Source organism: Hyla sarda, chromosome 9 (assembly GCF_029499605.1).
Source record: "Hyla sarda isolate aHylSar1 chromosome 9, aHylSar1.hap1, whole genome shotgun sequence".
In the NCBI taxonomy this organism is placed as follows: Eukaryota; Metazoa; Chordata; class Amphibia; order Anura; family Hylidae; genus Hyla; species Hyla sarda.
This window is the reverse complement of record NC_079197.1, coordinates 104,568,262-104,590,139: the sequence shown is the minus strand read 5'-3', so window position 1 is coordinate 104,590,139 and position 21,878 is coordinate 104,568,262. Positions and strand designations below refer to the sequence as shown.

The window sequence follows — 21,878 nt, the reverse complement described above, 5'->3', positions numbered from 1 at the left end:
TGCAGCTAAGAAAGAAAGTACAAGGGAGAAAAAATCATTGTGACTTGGTAGTTACAGTCATAGCCCTTTGTGAGCAGATAGCAGAGGGTCTATTACAGAAACCTAGACCTCTCTGACCATACTGCCTGTTGTAAGCGCAAACTTAGATATGCCCTTACAACTGCTATAGAACACAGGCAAATAAACTGGCATATAAAGTTAGATAAATTAAAAGAAAAAAAAAGTTTGTTAAAAAAAATTTGGATAGGGGATAAGATGTCTAGGGGTGGAGTGGCCCTTTAAGTACTGATGTTTTCAAATGTCCCAATGCATGGTACCCAATATATTTAGGGAAAGTTCCAGGAAAGGAAGCGCAGCATTAAGCTAAATTTCCACTTAGCTGTAAATCAATGAGAAATCGCAAAATTCCTTTTCCACTTGGAGTTTTTCAGTTCAGTGTTATTTTTTAATCCTTTTGCCATTTTTTCACTATTCTTTTGCGTTTTTCAGCTGATCGCTAGTTTTTGAAAATCACAACATGTTGAGCCTATGGCGTTATTTTCAGCAAAAACTTGACATTTTTCTCCCATAGAAGTCTATGGGAGTAAAAAAACACCAAGAAAAATACATTGTGGGTTTAAACTTTAGTGTTTTTGCAGGCGGTTTTTATTCTTTTTTGGACTTTAGCGATCCAAAAAAGGAAGGAAATACCTTTCATATATATATAATTTTTTAGGGTACCATTAAAATTAAAAAAAAAAAGATACAGTAGGGATGGAAAAAAATTGTATTTAACGAAATTTATATTTTTTTATAACAAAATTCTTATTAATTTTTAAACAGGGACCAAGTTGTGGGCAGGCAGTGACCTAAAAATGTAGCCAAAAATATAAAAAATTCAGCAGAGTCCGAATGGCATCACTAGATACTTGAAATGACCATCACGATTATTAAATGCGGCCTTCCATTCATCCCCTTCTCATATATGAATCAAATTATAGGCCCCACAAAGATCCAATTTAGAGAAGATTTTGGCACCTCGCAGATGACCCGTCTTTTTTTCCACTAAGAGGAAACCGGCTCGGGCAGAGGAAGAGGACTTCCTAATAAATCCCTTCTGAAGGTTCTCCTGGATGTAATTAGACATGGCCAGAGTTTTAGGAACAGACAAAAGGTAGATTCTGCCCCTGGGAGGTGTGGTGCAAGGTAGCAAGTCAATTGGACAATCTTAGGGACGATGCGGTGGTAACACTTCGGCTTGCTTTTCACTGAAGACATCAGCATAGTCCTGAAGAAAGGAAGGCAAACCACGCAGTGGATGAGATTATGGTTCCAATTTTGAGATATGTATGTAGATACAGTGGTTGTTGCAATATGGACCCCAGTGAAGAACTTCTCCAGTTTTCCAATCCAGCTGCGGAGCATGGAGTTGCAACCACGGTAGGCCATGCATGAGAGGAGAAGTACAATGAGGGAGAACATAGAAGGACAAGTTCTCCCTATGTGAGATTCCGATCTGCATAGACAATGGTTCTGTGCGATATAGCACAGTACAGTCCAGTCTTTCACATTCACTGTAGAGCTGTACAGAGGCTTTAACAGGCAGAACACCGTGGAAAATTTCCCGCAGAGCAAGAGTCCAAAAAGGCAAGAATGGAGATGATCTCTTTGGAAGGTAGGAAAAGCTGGACCATCATATTTAAGAGTGGAGAGGTGATATTCACACCTAGGGAGGCCTCTCCCACAAACCCTAGGTGTGAGCGTTTCCCTGTGACTGAGGATGCAGAGGAAAATCTTTTAGGAAGTTATCCACACTGGCACAGTATAGGCATAGATTCTCAGTTCATCGGCGAGTCCTTTCCTGCGGGGTCAGGTGAAACCGATCCACCTGCATAGCCTCCACTGCGGGAGGCAAGGGAGGAGGTTGCGGTGGTTGCTGAAAGACTCTCTTTCTTGGCGTAGTTCCTCACGTCGCTTTGAGAAACAGATATCAATCCGGGATGCCAACTGTATAAGCTCATTCAGATTAGATGGCAATTCCCGGGCAGCAAGGACATCCTTGATTTGACTTGATAATCCTCTCTTGAAGGTGGCGCAAAGAGCTTCATCATTCCATGCTAACTCCGATGCCAGGGTACGACACCGAATGGCATACTCGCCCACAGAGGAGTTGCCCTGAATATGACTCAGCAATGCCGTCTCAGCGGAAGAAGCTCGAGCAGGTTCTTTGAAGACACCCCAAAATTCCATCAGGAATGCCTGGAAATTGGTAGTGAGAGCATCACTGCAATCCCAAAGCGGAGTTGCCCAGGCCAAAGCCCTTCCAGTTAAAAGACTGAGGATGAAGGCCACCTTTGCTCGTTCCGTAGGGAACTGATCCGCCATGAGTTAAATGTGCATGGAGCACTGAGTCACAAAACCACAACAGAACTTGGGATCCCCCTCATATTTCTCAGGAAGAGACAGGCAGAGTCTTGATCCGGAGACGGCTGCAGGAGCGGGAGGTGCCACCGGAGCAGGAGGAGGCTGTGGTTGTGGCGGTTGTTGCTGAGCGGTTAGCAACTGCTGCATCATGGCAGATAACTGGCTCAACTGCTGTGCCTGCTGGGCCAACTGCTGTGACTGGAGCACCATGATGGAAGCGAGATCTGGACTATCAGGCAGAGGAACCCCAGCGGGATCTTGCTGTAATGGAGCGAGCTGGATGTGGATCCTCTAACCTGTGTGACTGATGACTCGGACCGTATCAGGGAGTGGAGTCTAAGGTGCCGCTGGTCTTCACCAGAGCCCGCCGCAAGGCAGGATAGGCTTGCTGCAGCAGGCAACACCCAGGTCGCTACCCCCGACACGGCTTTACCACACAGATAGTTGGACAAGGCACCAAAGGATAAGGCAGTAGCATAGTCAAACTTAGCAGAAGGTCAAGGCAGCGGCAAAGGTGTGGAATCTAATAACATAGCGGAATGTCTGGATACACGGGTAAGGCTAACAGGCTATAAGGGTCGCTTAATCTCAGGCTGGGGCACTGAAGATCAGGCAGGGAAGTGTGGGTGGTGCATGGACTTATAGAATGGTGTCAGGTGTACACAATAATTATGGGTGTATTGGCCCTTAAAATTTTTGAGCTCCGGTGTGCCCGTCCCTTAGGTCGCGCACGCACACTGAAGCTCAAAAATTTTAAGGGCCAGTACACCCATATTTATTGTGTACACCTGACACCATTCTAAAATTTCGGAGCTCCGGTGTGCGCGTGCGCCCTAAGAGACGGGGGGACGCGCGTGCCGGAGCTGAGACACAGCGGAGGCAGCAGGGGAGAGAGGTGAGTGATAGGCTGGGATTCGCATGCAAATCCCAGCCTCGCCGGCAGCCGGGGACAAGGGAACAGTGCACTCGCAGCCGGTGCAGGCGGCCGGAGCGCGGAGCGTGACAGTAGGTTTCACACTGGTGTGGTTCTCTGTGGCGGCCATTGTTTCTGTGATGCTTTGTCTGTGAGGTGGTGCGGCCCAGAGCCAGGGGCTTGGTCGGGCAGCAGTGAGGCTGCCTGGCCACTGGGTTTTTCCCCCTGTGGGTATGGTGTCTCGGAGGCAGTGGTCGCCGCCCAGCGCTACGCCAGTGTTAGGTTAAGGATCCACTCGTGGCCTTGACTTGGTGAGTGGGCTTGTACTTTTTGATCAAAATGTATACTAACAACCTGTTAGTTTTTTAAATTATGCTGAGAAGCAAGTAGATCAAAATACAAACGGTGGATGTGCGCCTATGTTTCCCTATTTGTGTTGTATGTAATTAAAATACATTACTAATAAAAAGTTTCACAAAATTAATTATAAAAAATATATTATTTTTACAATTAAATGGCCCTTTTATACATTTGTAATATTGTCGGGTGCATTTCAGGTCCCTGCCCGCTTACATAAATTGGTCCCTGTTTAAAAATTAATAAAAAGTTTGTTAAAAAAAAATAGAATTTTGTTAAATACAATTTTTTCTATCCCTACTACATCCTTTTTTTTTTTTATTGGCACCCAACAAATTTCTTTAAAAAAAACCAAAGGGGCCAAAAATGCAATTTCCACACAAAGGCAAAAACGCCAGAATAAAACGCAAGAAAAAAAAGTCAAACACCGGAAAATTCTGTGGCATTTATTCTGGCATTTTTTCTTGCATTTGTTTTTTGTTGGACAGAAAAAAAGAGTGGAAACTTGGCCTTAAAGTAGAAGCAGTGCCAGGCACAGGCCCTATGGTGCAGTCTGCCTTCCATAGCTCCTCATAAACTATATTTGTAATGGCAGTTTCAGGACATGCCCCCGCATAAGTGTGTGCTCTTGTCCCCAGTAAGGCAGCTTTGAGGCCCCCCCACTTCCCCCCAGTGTTGCCCTATGTGCCTTTCTGCATCCATGTGATGCTGGAGCTTGCTGGCCACACTACACCGACACTGTATATCTACTGTAAAGAAAGAAGGATCATGGACTGAAAAAAAACTACTTGTACTTTATTTGAATATGTAACAGGTCTGCTTTAAATGAAGAAAGTTGCAAACATGGTATTGTTTGCTGAATGTAAAATTATGTAAATTAAAAATACCACTCCATGAGAAATATAAAGTCACAGAAGGAAACAGTAGCTTCTGCCTCTCTGAAAAAAAAAACAATCTGAAGTACCATATAAGTACAGAATGATTTTAAAGGAGAAATGCTGAGAAAAACTTTTAACTCTCCCTGTGCCCCAGCTGCAAAAACAAAAAAAAAGTAAAACTTTAACTCACCTTCCTACATTCTTCTGTTGCGCTGGTTTCGGTGTCCCGTTTCTCCGGCACTGCTCAGCTCCCTGCTTCTTATCCTCGGAACATCACACTGTGGTCAGCGTATCGCCGGCCACAGCGATGTGCCGCCTCGGCAAGTGATAGACTGAGCGCACTGTCATGACAGGAGCCGGCCAGAGCTCCTTACATGACAGTGCGCTCAGCCTATCAAGGGGTTATCAAATGGGTGGGGGAAAGGGTTAAAGCTATGCCCACTGAGTAGGATATAAGAAAATAAACCAGTACTTACCACCAGTGCTCCTGCGGTGCCTCCAGGTTCCTGCTCAGGCCCCTGCAGCGATGACCTTTTTGAGCTGCAGCTTGACTGTTGGGCCCGGGAAGCACTCAGGTCCAGTGTGTCATACTGCAGCTCAGCAAATGGCTGGTCGAGGTGGGACATCACTACAGCAAGTGATTGGCTGAGCTGCAGCATGACACACTGGACCTGGGTGCTTCCCGTGCCCAACATGTCACACTGCAGCTCAGGAAGACAGACCGGAGCAGTACAGCAGGGCAACCCCAGGAGTGCTTGAGGTGAGTAAAGGTTTATTTTGTTATATTGTAGTGACTGTCCAGTCAGGAGCTCAGAATGATATGTAAGTCATTACCTACAATAGATGTTTAAATGTATTGTCCTAAATGTAAGTGCAGAGCTGTGATCTGTGACTATGTCTTAGTTACAGTGCCTTCAGGGAGTCTGGGTTAGCCTGAGACATACCCTTGCCTCATCATTGGCACAAGCTACAGATCTCTCTTTGCCCCTGCAGCTCCTCCTCCTAACGGGGTATAATCACACTGCGTAATGTTAAGGGAATCGCAAAATTCGTAGAGTGGAGACTCCACCTGGCAGCCGCCGCCGAAAAACTTCGCTGGTAGGACCGCATGGCACTGTAGTGCTCGTGGACTTCCGTGCAAAGAATAAACATGTTCTTTCTTTGTGCAGATCAATTTCAGCAGTGGAATTGTCCGTCGCTGAAATTCCACAGTGTGAACGAGTCTGCAGAAGACCCATTCACACTAATGTTAGGAGTTCACACCACGGAATTCCGATGCGCAATTCAGCGTGCGGAATTCCGGGCTAATTGCTCAGTGTGAACATACCCTTAGTCTATCACAAGCTCCCCAGGTTGTGTATGTAGACTCCCCTGCAATGTATCCAGGGAAAAATGATTATAAAATACAGTGGTCCCTCAACATACGATGGTAATTCGTTCCAAACGACCCATCGTTTGTCGAATCCATCGTATGTTGAGGGATCCGTGCAATGTAAATTATAGGAAGCTGTACTCACCTGTCCCCGCTGCTCCGGACCAGGTCCTCACCGCTTCCGATGCTGTCCCAGGGGCTCCCGATGCTGTCCGGCTGCTCCGGTGTCTTCTTCGAGATCCTCCGGTGTCTTCCGCATCTTCTGCAGGGTCCGGGCCTCGCTTTCTGGTGACGTTATTACGCTGCTGCGCCGGCGCGGCGTGCGTAGTGACGTAATAACGACGCTGGAAAGCAAGGCCCGGACCCTGGAGAAGATGCACAAGACACCGGAGGATCGCGAAGTGGACCCAGAGCAGCGGGAATAGGTAAGCGAACCTGCCAGGGATGCTTAAACTGCTATCCGACAGCAGCTTAAGCATTTTGCACTGTCGGATAGCAGTTAATGCGATGGCCCCGACATATAAAAGCATCGTATGTCGATGCTGACATCGACATGCGATGGCCTCTGAGAGGCCATGGTATGTCGATTTTATCATATGTCGGGGCCATCGTAGGTCGGGGGGTTACTGTACTGTCTTCTACACTATGCATGAGAAAAAGATTGAAGATTGTCAGGTTATTGCTACACACATACTGAGCATCTTTTATAAACAAATAGGGGAAGATTCATCAAAACTTGTGCAGAGAAAAAGTTGACCAGTTGCCCATAGCAACCAATCAGATTGCTTCTTTCATTTTTAAAAAGGCCTATGAAAAATGAAAGAAGCAATCTGACTGGTTGCGATGGTCAACTGGTCAACTTTTCCTCAACAAAAGTCTTGATGTATCTCCCCTTAGTCCCTATCAACCTGCATGATAACATATTGATGGTATCTATATGTGGTAGGTGGTATATATCAGTATGTTTAAGACCTTATATGTGTCTTCAGCAGATGTGGTGACAAATATATACAAATATGTAGAACAGTTGCATGGGTGATGTGCTCCTTTTTTGGTCTTGTATAAATAGCTGTATGTCTTAGTGTGGCTTTGGAAGAGAGGCAGCTGTAAGAGAGTTATAAAACAGAGAGATATCTGCTGTGCGGAGTGAATCTGTGAAGCTGGAGTGACTGGTGTGAGTACTTACATTTGCACATAGAGCGATCACTGGTCACTTTTTTTCTCTACTCTACCTCTAGGGGGAGGGTAGATTGGTCACAGGTGCTTAAATCTTAGTTTGGGACTCAGTTCTGAGCTTGCTCTGTCTGAGTGCTGCTTTCAAAGAGAGGCAGTTGAAAGAGAGTTATAAAACAGAGAGTTTAAAAGCAGGAGTTTGAGATCACTGTGAGTATTACTTTCCTTACACTGTAGAGACTTAAACTCACAAGGTCTACTTAGAATTTAATTGTAATAATTACTGTCTAGTATGGCCTCCATGTTGGAAAACGCAGTCCGGTGTGCATCTTGCATAATGTATGCAATCCTTGAACAGCAGTTTGAGGGTGCATATTGTTGTGCGAGATGTGTGCGAGTTGTTCATTTGGAAGCCCAGATCCTGGATCTAGAGGAGCAACTGGCAACACTGAGACGCATTGACAACTTGCAGAGGAGTCTCCTGCTCACTGAGCAAGTACTCTCTGGGGTAGAGGTGGGGGAGGATAGTGGGACGGAAGTGCAGGACAGTCAGGCAGCCAGCTGGGTTACAGCTAGAAAACGGGGTGGAGGGGAAAGTGACAGGGAGGCTAGTCCTGATCTGGCACACCCCAACAAGTTTGCCCGGTTGGCAGATGAGGGGGATGTCATTTCAGAGCTAGCAGTACTGCAGCAAGATACTGCCTCTGACCGCCAGGGGGGAGTCTGCTCCAGTAAGGAGGGAAGGAGGAGTGCCGGGCAGGCCAGACAGGTACTGGTAGTAGGGGATTCAATTATTAGGGGGACAGACAGGGCGATCTGTCACAAAGACCGGGATTGCCGAACAGTGTGTTGTCTTCCTGGCGCTCGAGTTCGGCACATCGCGGATCGGGTTGACAGGTTGCTGGGTGGGGCTGGAGAGGACCCAGCAGTCATGGTACATATTGGCACCAATGACAAAGTAAAAGGTAGGTGGAGTGTCCCTAAAAATGATTTCAGGGACTTAGGCTGCAAGCTTAAGGCAAGGACCTCCAAGATAGTATTTTCTGAAATATTACCTGTACCACGAGCCACACCAGAGAGGCAGCTGGAGATTAGGGAGGTAAACAAGTGGCTCAGAAGCTGGTGTAGGAAGGAGGGGTTTGGGTTCACGGAGAACTGGGCCGACTTCTCTGTTGGATACCGGCTCTACCATAGGGATGGGCTGCACCTTAATGGGGAGGGTGCAGCTGTGCTTGGGGAGAAGATGGCTAGAAGGGTGGAGGAGTGTTTAAACTAGGGACTGGGGGGGAGGGAACCTACAACGTAGATGGGGAAGATAGTGTAGGAAGAGAAGGTATTAATGTACCTGGGGGTGGAGTGGAGGGAGACGCTAGAATAGTTAATAGGGATAGGCTTCATAGGAAGAAAAAAAAAAACACAGGGGTCAGTCGGGTCCTGTTCTATTTAATTTATTAATTAATGACCTTGTAGAGGGGTTGAATAGTAAAGTAGCAATCTTTGCAGATGACACTAAACGCTGTAAAGCTGTAAACACAATAGAGGACAGTGCACTATTACAAATGGATCTGGATAGGTTGGAGGTTTGGGCTAGGAAGTGGCAGATGAGGTTCAACACTGATAAATGTAAGGTAATGCATACGGGGAAGAAACATCCGGGCTGGGATTATATGTTAAATGGGAGCACACTTGGGACGACTAACGTGGAAAAGGATTTGGGAGTCTTAGTTAACAGTAAATTTAGCTGTAGTGACGAGTGTCGGGCAGCTGCTGCCAAGGCAAATAAAATCATGGGGGCCATCAATAGGGGCATAGATGCCCACGACAAGGAAATAATTCTACCGCTGTACAAATCACTAGTCAGACCACACATAGAATACTGTGTACAGTACTGGGCACCAATGTACAAGAAAGATATAGTGGAGCTGGAGAGGATTCAATGACAGGAAACCAGGGTAATACAGGGAATGGGAGGACTACAGTACCCGGAAAGATTATCAGAATTAGGGTTATTTAGTTTAGAAAAAGAAGGCTTAGGGGCGACCAAATAACTATGTATAAATATATCAGGGGACAGTACAGTGATCTCTCCCATGATCTATTTATACCCAGGACTGTATCTATAACAAGGGGGCATCCTCTATGTCTTGAGGAAAGAAGGTTTCTACACCAGCAGAGACGGGGGTTCTTTACTGTAAGAGCAGTGAGACTGTGGAATTCTCTGCCAGAGGAGGTGGTCATGGTGAACTCTGTAAAAGAGTTCAAAAGGGGTTTGGATGTATTTTTGGAGAATAATAACATCGCTGGTTATGTATACTAGATTTATAGGGACAGAACGTTGATCCAGGGATTTATTCTGATGCCATATTTGGTGTCGGGAACAAATTTTTACCTCTAGTATGAGTTGGTTTTTTTTTTGCCTTCCTTTGGATCAACTCAGTAGGGACTCATTAGGGATATAGGTTGAACTTGATGGACTCTGGTCTTTTTTCTACCTTATGAACTATGAAACTATGTCAGAACAGGCATAAGAATATGAAGCCCTATTCTCAACTTATACCCCTGCACATGCCTATTTCGACAAGCCCCCCTACATAGCAGCCCCCGACTAGACAACAGTCCTTTCCTAAGTGCAAGTGGGAGGACTAGAGAAGACAGAAGACTCAAGATCAGCAAAACTAGGTCAGAACCCGGATGTCATGTCAAAGTCCACATCAGTATGCAGAGGGATTGTCAAAAACAGGTCCAAGGGTCTAAATTCATGACAGTACATCTAAATCCAATTCACAGTGCAGGAGGGGTAATTCAGGTCACAAGCAAGGAATGTGTATTAGGTAATGTCAGTAGTAGAAATAAATAGAATCAGTCCTCAGATTCTCTTAAGGGGATCATCTAATGTCCAGGGTAAACTAGCCTCTGAGTCTTAGAGTAGCCTTGCTTGTGTGGTGTCCCGGTACCGGATTGCATCCGTTACCTTGTGGTGAGGTCCCCAAAGTCAGAGTCCCTAGGTACCAGTGGGATCCTCATCTATAGTTAGCCCCTAGTCACCCCTTTAATAATTAAAATTATTCAAATTCTAATTGTCTATATGTATATAAAGTGTACTTACCTTGTTGTAGTGTCGCAGGACCTGCGGGTCACGTGACGCCTTCCAGAACTCTATGGTTTTTACTCATGGACCTTTGGAGGTAGTCAGGTGATCACCCACCATGCTTTTTAACGGTGAGTGACAGCTGACATGGACCAATCCAAAACGGCCCTGCCCATATAAGGGAGCGGCGGCCATTAATCTCGCTCTTTCCTCGTGGGTTGCTGATGAGGACGGATCTGCGCAGCTGTCATCGGCAACCACTGGGCCAAAGCCTTGCGGCATCGGCCATCATTCCAAAACTGTGAGTTACTTCAATTTCCTATTACTCCGCAAGATCACTGGACCTAGACAGACCCCTAAATCCAGCAGATCTCTGCAAAACCTAATTCTGCTAATCTCACGATAACCTATCGGTCCTAAGCAACTGTCAGTCACTGCCGTGCTGATAATAGACTCTGTTACTAAGACTGTTACCGTTACTGAATGTACCGCAATTCATCAGTAAAGTTCCTGCAAGTTCAAGTTCAGCACTGCCATGGACAATCGTTTATTTCTGCATGCACATATCGTTTCTGGGAAGGGTGGCGATAGGCCTAGCAACTACCTCAGCGTATTAACCCTTACCCTGGCGTCACGCGTGACAAGGTTTAAATTAACCATACATATTCCAACACAGCAACACCCCAACTACACTATACCCCCCAAGGGCTACCACAAAGCCTTTTTGGCGTCGCACGGACAGGATTCGGGTGTGTACCTACTACTGTTGCCACCAGTGAAAGTGTACTACCCCCCAAGTAACGAACTTTATTCATGTACTGTGAACTGTGTTGTTGTGTACGGGAGTGGTGTTTGTGGTGCACCATACAAGGGGGCCACGAGAAAAGTAAGGGGGGAGGCAAAAATATATCTGCAACTAAGATGTGTAAACTGCGCAATGAGTTCATGCTGTGATCCACTGGTCCGGTCAGCACAGGCGGAGCTGAACTGCTGTCGGAAAAGCGCGCGAAGAAGGCCCACGCTGCGCCACGCCCCGCCCCTGGGCGTGGCTGCCAAGTTGCTGTATCACAGCCGAAAGGGAACTTGGAGATACAGGAGTCGTCTCTGGAGGGACCAGAAGTCGGGGCTGCACCGATGACGTCCTTCCTGCCGGCCGCCATCTTGGGGAAGCTCACTATAAAAGACTCCACGCACAGCGACCTCTTCAGTCTGCACAGGGAGCCGGAGAGTACAGACATAGTGGAGAGCAGCGTTCCACGTGGATAAGATGGCAAAATGGCGGTGGAACAGCGGAAAGTTGTGCAGTCGCAGCCCAACTTTTCCAAGAACTTGCTGGCCGTCTGCAGCGGTTGTCATGAGACGAAGAGGGGGCCTGCAATCTTCCCCCACTGCCTGATAATGATGATGATTGGCCAGAGACACCTCCAGTGGAGAGCACAGGGACACCTGGAGGTGCATTGCCGGTGAGATTGTCCCCTCACCACAGAACTTGGGGCTCGTGGGCCAAGATCCCATTGGAGGAGTCTGCAGTGAGTACCCCGTCAGAGGCGGCCTATTCTTCCTCCTCCAGCTAAAGTTCCTCTATCTGATTTGCCAAGTGCACGACCGTGCTCACCGAAATTGCTGCAGTGGGTGTTTGGAGATGAGCCGGAGCTGATCGAATATATGCACAAGGTACTTCAGCGAATACCTGGGAAGCCACTCCCACAAATTCCAAGTGCACAAAGAGAAAGGGCCCGTCAAGAAGCCGAGCTGGCCGAATTGATGGAAAAGTTAAAGGCCCGACACAAAGAATTGTATGCCCCTTAGCACGTGCATTTGCCTTATGAAGAAAAAATGCGGTATCAAGAAAATACCAAAGAAATGGAGGCATTGTACATATGCAAATGAGTTCATCCCCGAGAAGGGGAGGAGCCATTAGAGAGAATAAGAGCAACTGTGGCCAAGTTCGACAAGGTCAGAGGTTATGGGACACTTCCTGACTGCCACACTGGGCAGACCATCCTCGTAAACCAGCGAGCAGTACAAAGGCCATATCTACACAAAAAGTTCTACTCCTTGGAGGTGGGTGAAATTGGGGAGTACACCCCGTCCAGAGCCTTTGAGGGGAATGGGCTGCTGCGGTCACAAGACCAACTGCCCCAACACAGCTTCCTTTCAAGTATTTCCCGTCAACTGATTGGGAGTCCGACCCCTTCGACTTGAGGCCAAAATGGTCCGCTCCTAAATCCTCCATTAACGTACCCAAGGAGGAGGAGCCTCAACAGCAAAGATCATCTTTTGTGTACAGCAAAGAGTCAAGTTCATCATCTTCTGTGTCCCGCCAAGTGCCAAGTCCTGTGCAGGATCAGGAAAGTAGGCCAAAGTTGCGGCCACCAAAGTCAGTACCTAGACCCTCTCGGAGCAGTGCAGTGAGAGTTTGTCTGTTCCTGAGGTACCAACGAAAGGGTCATGGGTCCATCCTAGTTTGAAGATGGTGCTCCAGCCCTACTGCCCCACTTACATTCCGGCTAGTAAGCCTATAGCCCCTTAATGGGTAGCTCCCACCATCCAATTTTTTTTTTTTTGCTAGCCCGTTCCCCCCCCGCTACGGCACTAGCCCGTTAGCTCCTCCCCCCCGCCCCGCATACCCCGTTCCCTCATTACACTTGCAGTTACTGCAGAGTCCGGCAGCGGGCTTGCAGGGACAGCGGCGGCAACGAGGCAGCGGCGGCGATGTGCGGGAGGAGTGGCCTCTCAGCCAGTGGCCGGGGAGCCAATGCGCTCGCTCCCGCCTGTCTGATTGACAGGCAGGGAGCGAGTGCAGCCTAACTGAAAAAGGACTGATTGCCACTCCAAAATCAGTCCTTTTTCAGTAGCCGGTTTTTAAATGTAAATTAAACCTTTTTAATGAAAAAAAAAATAATGAAAGTATATTAGAGATATGTTGTAGTACATAAGTACCACAACATATCAAAAATAATGTTGGTGACAGTGCCCATTTAATTCCACACCTGCCCCTGATGTTGGCAGACATAGGGGGAACCCAGAGAGGCACTAGAAGAGTGAGGATGAACATCCTCTAAAGAGACTCTAAAGTAATGTCCTGTTGTTTCTCTTACTAACCTCTTTTTGTTTTGCAGCAACCGATTTCAAGAATTGTGCCTAGCAGGACTGTGCTAAGATTGTTCCAGTTTTAAGTTCAGCAACATAACCATCAAGCTTTGTGCCTGACTATTAAGTAAAGAGACTCCTAGCCAGTAGGAGATTCATAAGGACTGTACCCGGCTGATTTGTGGTAAGGCCGTGTTTCCTTTCCCTTCCGATGAACTCTTAGTGTAGGTGGACTGCTGATCCTTACACGTCTGTTTTATGTATATACCAGCAGCTTCATAAGAACTCTTATGCTAAATGTTGCACTTATCAGGTGAATGAGCCTGAACCTTGTTGGAGTGTTGATAATTGTGTAAGTTTGTATGGTAAATATGTATATGGTTCTTGTACACAGGAAGGTATCCTTGTGTCTGTGTACATAAAAAACAGGTAAAGGTTGTGCATAGAAAAATAACCTAGTGTCTATGTACATAAAGAAATAGGTAAGATTTGTACACGAAAAATGTCAGTGTAGAGCATGTGTACACTAAACCCTAAAAACGTAAATAATTCTTGTACATACAAATGTATAAAATGCTAAAGGTGCTTAGTAGTTAATAAATGGGTGGCACTCCGGCTCCTCCGAGGGTAGTATTGTTGCTGTCGCCAATCGCTAGCACCTGTCTCAACAAAAATTATAGGGTAACTCACCCTTAGGATAGTACTTGCACACATAGTACTCTTGACTACTCACTTAAATGTACTACTTCAATCTATTTCAGTACATACACAAAAACAAAATGTATCTCACATTCAAACACTTAGGAATGGTAGCCTATTGATATCCAATTCCAGCCACTGTTAGGTACACTCATATTTCTCTTCTCTGTATTGCATGTGTGAGATGCTCTACCTGGCCAGTAGGTGCTCTTGCGAGTATAGAATTAAACACGTAGTTCTAAAGGTAATCTAGGTAGGTTATTTTGAAGTGCTCTAGGGATCAGTAGCGTGTAGCCCATAGACCCCAGAAGCCAATCTTACTGTGACCTAGCTTCCGGCTAGCCAGTATACTTTTTGTGTACTAACAGGTAAATCATTGTTGTCAAAAAGATAAAATGTGTGAGATTCCAAAATGTTTAGTCAGCTTGAAGCTAAATGTATAGAGAGTTGTACTCATGTCTAGCTAGCCTCATAAAATGTGTAGAGAGCTAAAACAAAATGTTTTAGGAGCTAGCAACTAAATGTCAGATAGCTGCCTAATTGTATAGAAAGTTTAAAATGTATAGTAAGCTTAATTAAAATGTCTAAGAAGCTAGAAACTAAAGGTCTAGATAGCTTCATAATTGTCTAGATAGCTTCATAATTGTCTAGGAAGCCTTATAAGTGTCTAGTAGGATTACTAGTCTTCAAATGTTTCAAATGTCTAGAGAATGTCTAGTAGGTTTAAAAGTACCTAATGCAAGTTTTGTCAGGATATAGATTCTGTCTAGTTAGCAATCCTGTTCTGCCTGCCCTAGTTCCTCTGCCTTAGGGGACAGGCGTCGGGGTCAACTTGTTTTAAGTAAGGGGGTTTGTGGTGTCCCGGTACCGGATTGCATCTTTTACCTTGTGGTGAGGTCCCCAAAGGTACCAGTGGGATCCTCATCTATAGTTAGCCCCTAGTCACCCCTTTAATAATTAAAATTATTCAAATTCTAATTGTCTATATGTATATAAAGTGTACTTACCTTGTTGTAGTGTCGCAGGACCTGCGGGTCACGTGACGCATTCCAGAACTCTATGGTTTTTACTCAAGGACCTTTGGAGGTATTCAGGTGATTACCCACCATGCTTTGTAACGGTGAGTGACAGCTGACATGGACCAATGCAGAGCGGCCCTGCCCCTGCCCATATAAGGGAGCGGCGGCCATTAATCTCGCTCTTTCCTCATGGGTTGCTAATGAGGACGGATCTGTGCAGCTATCATCGGCAGCCACTAGGCCAAAGCCTTGCGGCATCGGCCATCATTCCAAAACTGTGAGTTACTTCAATTCCCTATTACTCCGCAAGATCACTGGACCTAAACAGACCCCTAAATCCAGCGGATCTCTGCAAAACCTAATTCTGCTAAGCTAATCTCAGGATAACCTATCGGTCCTAAGCAACTGTCAGTCACTGCCGTGCTGATAATAGACTCTGTTACTAAGACTGTTACCGTTACTGAATGTACCGCAATTCATCAGTAAAGTTCCTGTAAGTTCAAGTTCAGCACTGCTGTGGACAATCGTTTATTTCTGTACGCACCTATCGTTTCTGGGAAGGGTGGCGATAGGCATAGCAACTACCTCAGCGTATTAACCCTCACCCTGGCGTCATGAGTGACAAGGGTTAAATTAACCCCTCATTTTCCAACACCCCAACTACACTATACCCCCCAAGGGCTACCACACTTGCTTTTGCACTATACTTAAAATGATGACTTGGTTGCAGAATTTTCTCTTGGGATTGTAACTGGGCCACTGAACTAGTTTAAGTCCAATTCAACTGAGAAATCTACCAGGGGTCTATAAGGGGGTGGTAGGTGGAAATTTTTTGCAAGCATCCCTCCCCACTCTATGGGCAATGCTTAGACACAACTTCCTGAGTGTATCCAGAAAGCAGTCCCCAGTCGTTAGTCTGTGGCTACCTAGGTCCTGTGGAATAAACACATCTAATTCTTGAAATATGTTTCTCCCTAATACTACCCTATCATGTACCTTTTTGGCGGGACATGCTATGCAGGATAACTTGACTAAAACAGTTCTGGTGATTTAGGCAAACTCTTGCAGAGCGTATGCTCCCACCAGGGCCAGATTACTCTGACTGGATTCTGAGTTTTGCACTCCCTATCCTAGGAATAGGGGAGGAGTAGGACAGTCCATAGCATTGATTGGCTAAGGGGTTGGACATGTGACAGATTACCACTGCTAACATAAAACTCAGGGCATGCATGAATAAAACAGAAACACAGAAAATACATTTGTAATGTAATAAAGACGGACATAAAGGCCTCATCATTTCAGAGAATGACTTTTGAGAGACCAGCTAATCTTGTATTATTCCAGTCACTTGAACATGGTACAGTGTAGCAATTGGTACTTATGCACTGGGCCACCACACACCCTAACTCTGACCCCCAACCCTAAAGTGTAGTTCCTAACCCTAATCCTACCCATTGCCAACCCTAAGTGCGTTTAGCACTATGTGAGCAAGAGCAGCTCTTTCAGGCCATGTTCACGTGGTGTAAAATGTGCGGAATGTCCACCTGGAAAACATGGGTAGACATTCTGCACATTTGTAAAATTCGGCGGGCGCTAAGACCACTCAGAAATGCGCTGTTTCATAGACAGCAATGGATTTCCGAGCGAAATCCGCAGAAAGAATAGACAAGTCTATTTGTTCTGCAGATGCCGGAGTCAGGATTTCGGTATGGTCGGGTGGTTGTCCCCGTGGTCGGGAGGCATAAGACTTGGAGCCTCCAGCGCTTCCCAGCGGCAGGACCCCCGCAATCAGACATCTTATCCCCTATCCTTTGTATAGGGGATAAGATGTCTTAGGGCCAGAGTACCCCTTTTAAAATAATCAGCAAACAGACACACCCCTAACAAACTGTCTTTAGTATGTGATATATCTATATATAATCTGGAGCTCTGCTGCAAGTAGGGCATTTTATTGCAATCAACCAAGTATGACCATGTTTCTACACTCTCACTTTTGTATTATATTCTACTGCATTTTGCACTGGTGTAGTTTCTCTATACTCATGTTAGGTTATTATTGAATCTTTCATAATGGGCAGTGTGAACCATAATTATTAAAATCTACTTTATATGCTCGGATTCTACTGCTATACATACAGTTGAGAAAAAAAGATAAACATGAAACCAATATCAGAAATAGATATATAGAACAATATGGGTCTATTCACATCCACACCAATTCCACTTCCGCATTCATTTGTGTGATTTCTGGCTTGTGCGGATTTTATGCGGAATCGGTGCGGTGTGAAGGCAGTGTGGGGCGTATGGTCTGAGCACTGACAGGCTGACACTGCTCCCCCACCCCTTCAACCTCTTAAGCAATGCTGACAGCACTTATACGCCTATTTTTCCAAGACAACCTCTGGATATGATGCTGAGCATTTGCACTCCTCTGGTTGAGTAAAATCTGTCCTGTGAAAGCGCTGTATGGTCTTGCCCACCATACTGCAGAGCAGTTATAGAGTCTTGGCAATCTTCTTATAGCCTAGGCCACCTTTTTGTCGAGCAGCAATTATTATATTAAACTATTATATTAAATGTACTTATTTTAAGAAGTCTACCTTTTTTGTCTGGTAGGCAGAATATTAGCAGGAAATTTTTTTTTGGCACTTAAATAATGTGTCCATAGTATATGAAAAACAATTACACTGAAGTCCATATCCCGTAACTGTTCCCGTAACTGTTCACAAATACAGAGAATATAGGCTCGCTTGCTTCAGACCCATAACCTTTTTTCACGTTTTGTTATGTTAGAGACATAAAAACAGAATTTTAGAAGTGTGTTAAAAAGGAAAAACTCCACTGAAGTAATTGGAGGCTCAACTGAAATAAATGGAGCCAAGTTGTAAAACCACACACAACATGCAAACAAGAGTAGTGCTGTTTTTGGAAGAAATTAGCTTTTCTACTGCTGGATATCCCCTTCAAGTCAGTTTGTATATTTAAATGTTGTATGTCGAGTCTTAAAGGGTATTCTCATCTCCAAAAGTTATTGTTATTGTTCTTCATTATGCAATGTATAGACTGAAGCCAGAGGAGCAGGAGAGCCTGTGAATCTGGTGATGCTTATTGTGAGACAGGTCCTGTTGCTGAGAGTCCTCAGAGGGGTCATTCTTGACAAGAGAGAGCCGCAGAGGGTGATGAGCCAGGGAGTCTCTGAAAATGAGCCAGTGGTAGCGTATTGTTAAATGGGCACTGTTAAATATAAAAACTTTTTATATGTTGTACATCTTGGAAAAACAACAGTTTTTCTAATATATTTAACATTTTATTAAAGAAAACTGCCTTTGAAAATCCCACCACTAGGGGTCCCCATACCTCCTGGGACACTGATGAGTCCCTCAGCAGCCTGAGCGTGTCCAAGGGTCATGGACACGAGATGTCTGATTGACAAGGCTGCAGGAGGAACACAGCCTGCAGCAACACTGCTGTAAGGCTGCATCCACATCATGATTACAGCCTATGGCTGCCGGATCTAGCTGGGGGACAGGAAAACCGGGCACTCCCGTACCCCAGCTGGACCCCGCCCCCATTTCATTCATTTGAATGAGCCAATCGGAGTCAAACAGTGACTCCGGTCAGCTCATTTTTGCCCCCTATCCGGTATTGTGACCGGACCTAAAACCGTAATATACTACGGTTTTAGGTCCGGTCACAAAACCGGATATGGGGCAAAAATGAGCCGACTGCAGTCACTGCAGTTTTACTCAGGTCGGCTCATTCAAATGAATGAGATGGGGGCCGGGTCTGGCTGGGGTACGGGAGTGCCAACACTCCATTCATGGTTTATGGATCAGTTCCTCTCCATAGAGAATGCATGAAGCGCTGGTCCACTCTCTTCATTTGTGGGGACATTACTCCTCTATTCTGGTGATCGGTGGGTGTCCCACCAATCAGACCCCACCAATCACCTTGATATCCTCTATCCTGAGCATAGGGGATTATTTTAAATTTTTGAAATATCTCTTAGTGCAATAATGTTATCAGTCTGTCACCTGAGTTTAGGAGGACATTCTATACTAACAAACTGACAACAACCACCACCATTACCACTACAGACCATACACAGTATGTATATGTATGTGTATATATATATATATATATATATATATATATATATATATATATACACAGCAGGGCTTTATAAATTTGTTTTGAATTTAGGAACCAGCAAAAATAATTAGAGCATTTCTATTGTTCTACGCACGTCATGCAGTGTGACATTATGGCATATGACGTATTTTTGGAGCTCCAGAGAAGGGTGCCAAACTGGGAAAGGGAAGAATTTGTCAGGACACCTTAGGGGCCAGCACCAGCCCTTTTTTTTTTGTTGTTGTTGGGGGTTCGACTGCTGAGACCTTGACCAATCACCTCAGTTTAAGTTGCTCTCCAACTGTTGTAAATCTACAACTCCCATCATGCCTAGAGAGCTGCTGTCATTATGGGAGTTGTAGTTTTGTAACAGCTGGAGAGCCACAGATTGGGGTACGTTATCACCCATTATCTCTGCAGAATTTAAGTGACTACAGCAGTGTTGGGACAGTCAGGAGGATACACAATGATATCAGTGACCTGAGTGATGTTGCTTTTTTCTTCTTCTTCATCTTGTCCAGGCACCGGGACATCATTGGTTCCTCACTTTGTTAGTAGGCATAAAGACAATCTTTTGTATAAAGACAATAATCATTATAATCCTGCCAGAAACTGATCCACCTGAAACCCTCCCTGCCACACGTCATGCCCTCTTAATATATTGCTGCCATACACTGTTCTATCTGAATATAACCCTGTCAAAAACTGTACCCTCTGCCACACACTGTATCTATAATAATAATACTGCCACACACTCTTTCTTCTAAGTTAGGCGTAATCCCACCCCTGCACTGTCCTCCTCCAGACCCCTCAGCCCTTCTCCTCCCGACCTCTCTGCCCTTCTCCTCCAGACCCCTCAGTCTTCCTCCTTCAGACCCCTCTGTCCGCCTCCTCTTCCAGACCACTCTGTCCACATCCTTCTCCAGACCCCTCTGTCCACCCTTTCCTCCAGACCCCTTTGTCTACTTCCTCCTCCAGACCCCTCTGTCTGCCTCTCCCTCCAGACCCCTCTGTCTGCCTCTCCCTCCAGACCCCTCTGTCCAATTCCTCCTCCAGACCCCTCTGTCCCAGACTCCTCTGTCCACCTCCTCCAGACTCCTGTCCGCATCCTCCTCCAGATTCCTCTGTCCGCCTCCTCCTCCAGACCCCTCTATCCGCCTCCTGCTCTAGACCCCTCTGTCTGTTTCTTTCTCCAAACCCCTTTATTCACCTCCTCCTCAGACCCTTCTATCTGCCTCCTTCTCCTGAATCCTCTGTCCGCCTCCTACTCCAGACTACTCTCTCTGCCTCCTCCTCCAGACCCCTCTGTCCGTCTCCTTCTTCAGACCCTTGTGTCCTCCTTCTCCAGACCCCTCTGTCCGCCTCCTCCTCCAGACCTCTCATCTATCATACACATTTATTATATACATACATCTGTCATAAATACATAAATATATACATCTATAATACATATAATACACATCTATCATACATACATCCACACCTTTATCATACATACATCTATCGTACATGCACACATCTATCATACATACACACATTTATCACACGTACTTACATTCATCATACATACATATATATATATCACACCAACATGCAAACATCTATTATACATACACACATTTCCATACATACTTCTATCATACATACACACATCTAGCATACATATATAATCTATCTATCATACACACATCTCTTTTGCATACCTTTACCTTGAGATGGCCAGTCTGGTAGCATTTGGTGTGCCCATGCATGGCACGTAACTCCCAAAAGCCACCACTGCATTAATGCAGCTGTGGCATTTATAAAAAATAAAAAAAATATATGGGGGGGGGGGGGGGGATCAAACTTCTCCTTCCTGCTGGATCCACTTCTGACTTTGGCTTTAAAACTGCAGAGGTAGTTTACCAAAAAAATGACAGAAAAAAACCTGTTTGGAAACAGTAGCACACTGTTACGCCGAGCGCTCCGGGTCCCCGCTCCTCCCCGGAGCGCTCGCTACACTTCCCTCACTGCAGCGCCCCGGTCGGTTCCACGGACCCGGGGCGCTGCGTTACCACCTCCGGCCGGGATGCGATTCGCGATGCGGGTAGCGCCCGCTCGCGATGCGCACCCCGGCTCCCGTACCTGACTCGCTCCCCGTCAGTTCTGTCCCGGCGCGCGCGGCCCCGCTCCCTAGGGCGCGCGCGCGCCGGGTCTTTGCGATTTAAAGGGCCACTGCACCGCTGATTGGTGCAGTGGTTCCAATTAGTGTTTACACCTGTGCACTTCCCTATATCACCTCACTTCCCCTTCACTCCCTCGCCGGATCTTGTTGCCCTAGTGCCAGTGAAAGCGTTCCTTGTGTGTTCCTTGCCTGTGATTCCAGACCTTCTGCCGTTGCCCCTGACTACGATCCTTGCTGCCTGCCCCGACCTTCTGCTACGTCCGACCTTGCTTCTGTCTACTCCCTTGTACCGCGCCTATCTTCAGCAGCCAGAGAGGTTGAGCCGTTGCTAGGGGATACGACCTGGTCACTACCGCCGCAGCAAGACCATCCCGCTTTGCGGCGGGCTCTGGTGAAAACCAGTAGTGACTTAGAACCGATCCTCTAGCACGGTCCACGCCAATCCCTCTCTGGCACAGAGGATCCACCACCTGCCAGCCGGCATCGTGACAGTAGATCCGGCCATGGATCCCGCTGAAGTTCCTCTGCCAGTTGTCGCTGACCTCACCACGGTGGTCGCCCAGCAGTCACAACAGATTGCGCAACAAG

General features: G+C 46.1%; 1 protein-coding gene across 23 annotated transcripts in view; it reads left to right on the top strand.

Moving 5' to 3' along the window:
* LOC130290322 (A-kinase anchor protein 17B-like) overlaps positions 1 to 21,878 on the top strand; it is a 101,545-nt gene that overhangs the window by 15,129 nt on the left and 64,538 nt on the right. Inside the window, exons 2-3 of one of the 23 annotated variants that reach the window (XM_056537791.1) lie at positions 13,307 to 13,461; positions 14,994 to 15,070. The exons of 18 other annotated variants lie outside the window; for them this stretch is intronic. Coding sequence is in view for 1 of the 5 variants with exons in the window: in XM_056537775.1 (XP_056393750.1) it covers positions 2,943 to 2,958 (16 nt within the window). In the remaining 4 variants the exon portion in view is untranslated. Of the gene's footprint in view, positions 1 to 2,624; positions 2,959 to 13,306; positions 13,462 to 14,993; positions 15,071 to 21,878 lie in introns of those variants that run through there. 4 more of the 23 variants (XM_056537793.1, XM_056537775.1, XM_056537784.1 and 1 more) reach the window with 4 other exon arrangements.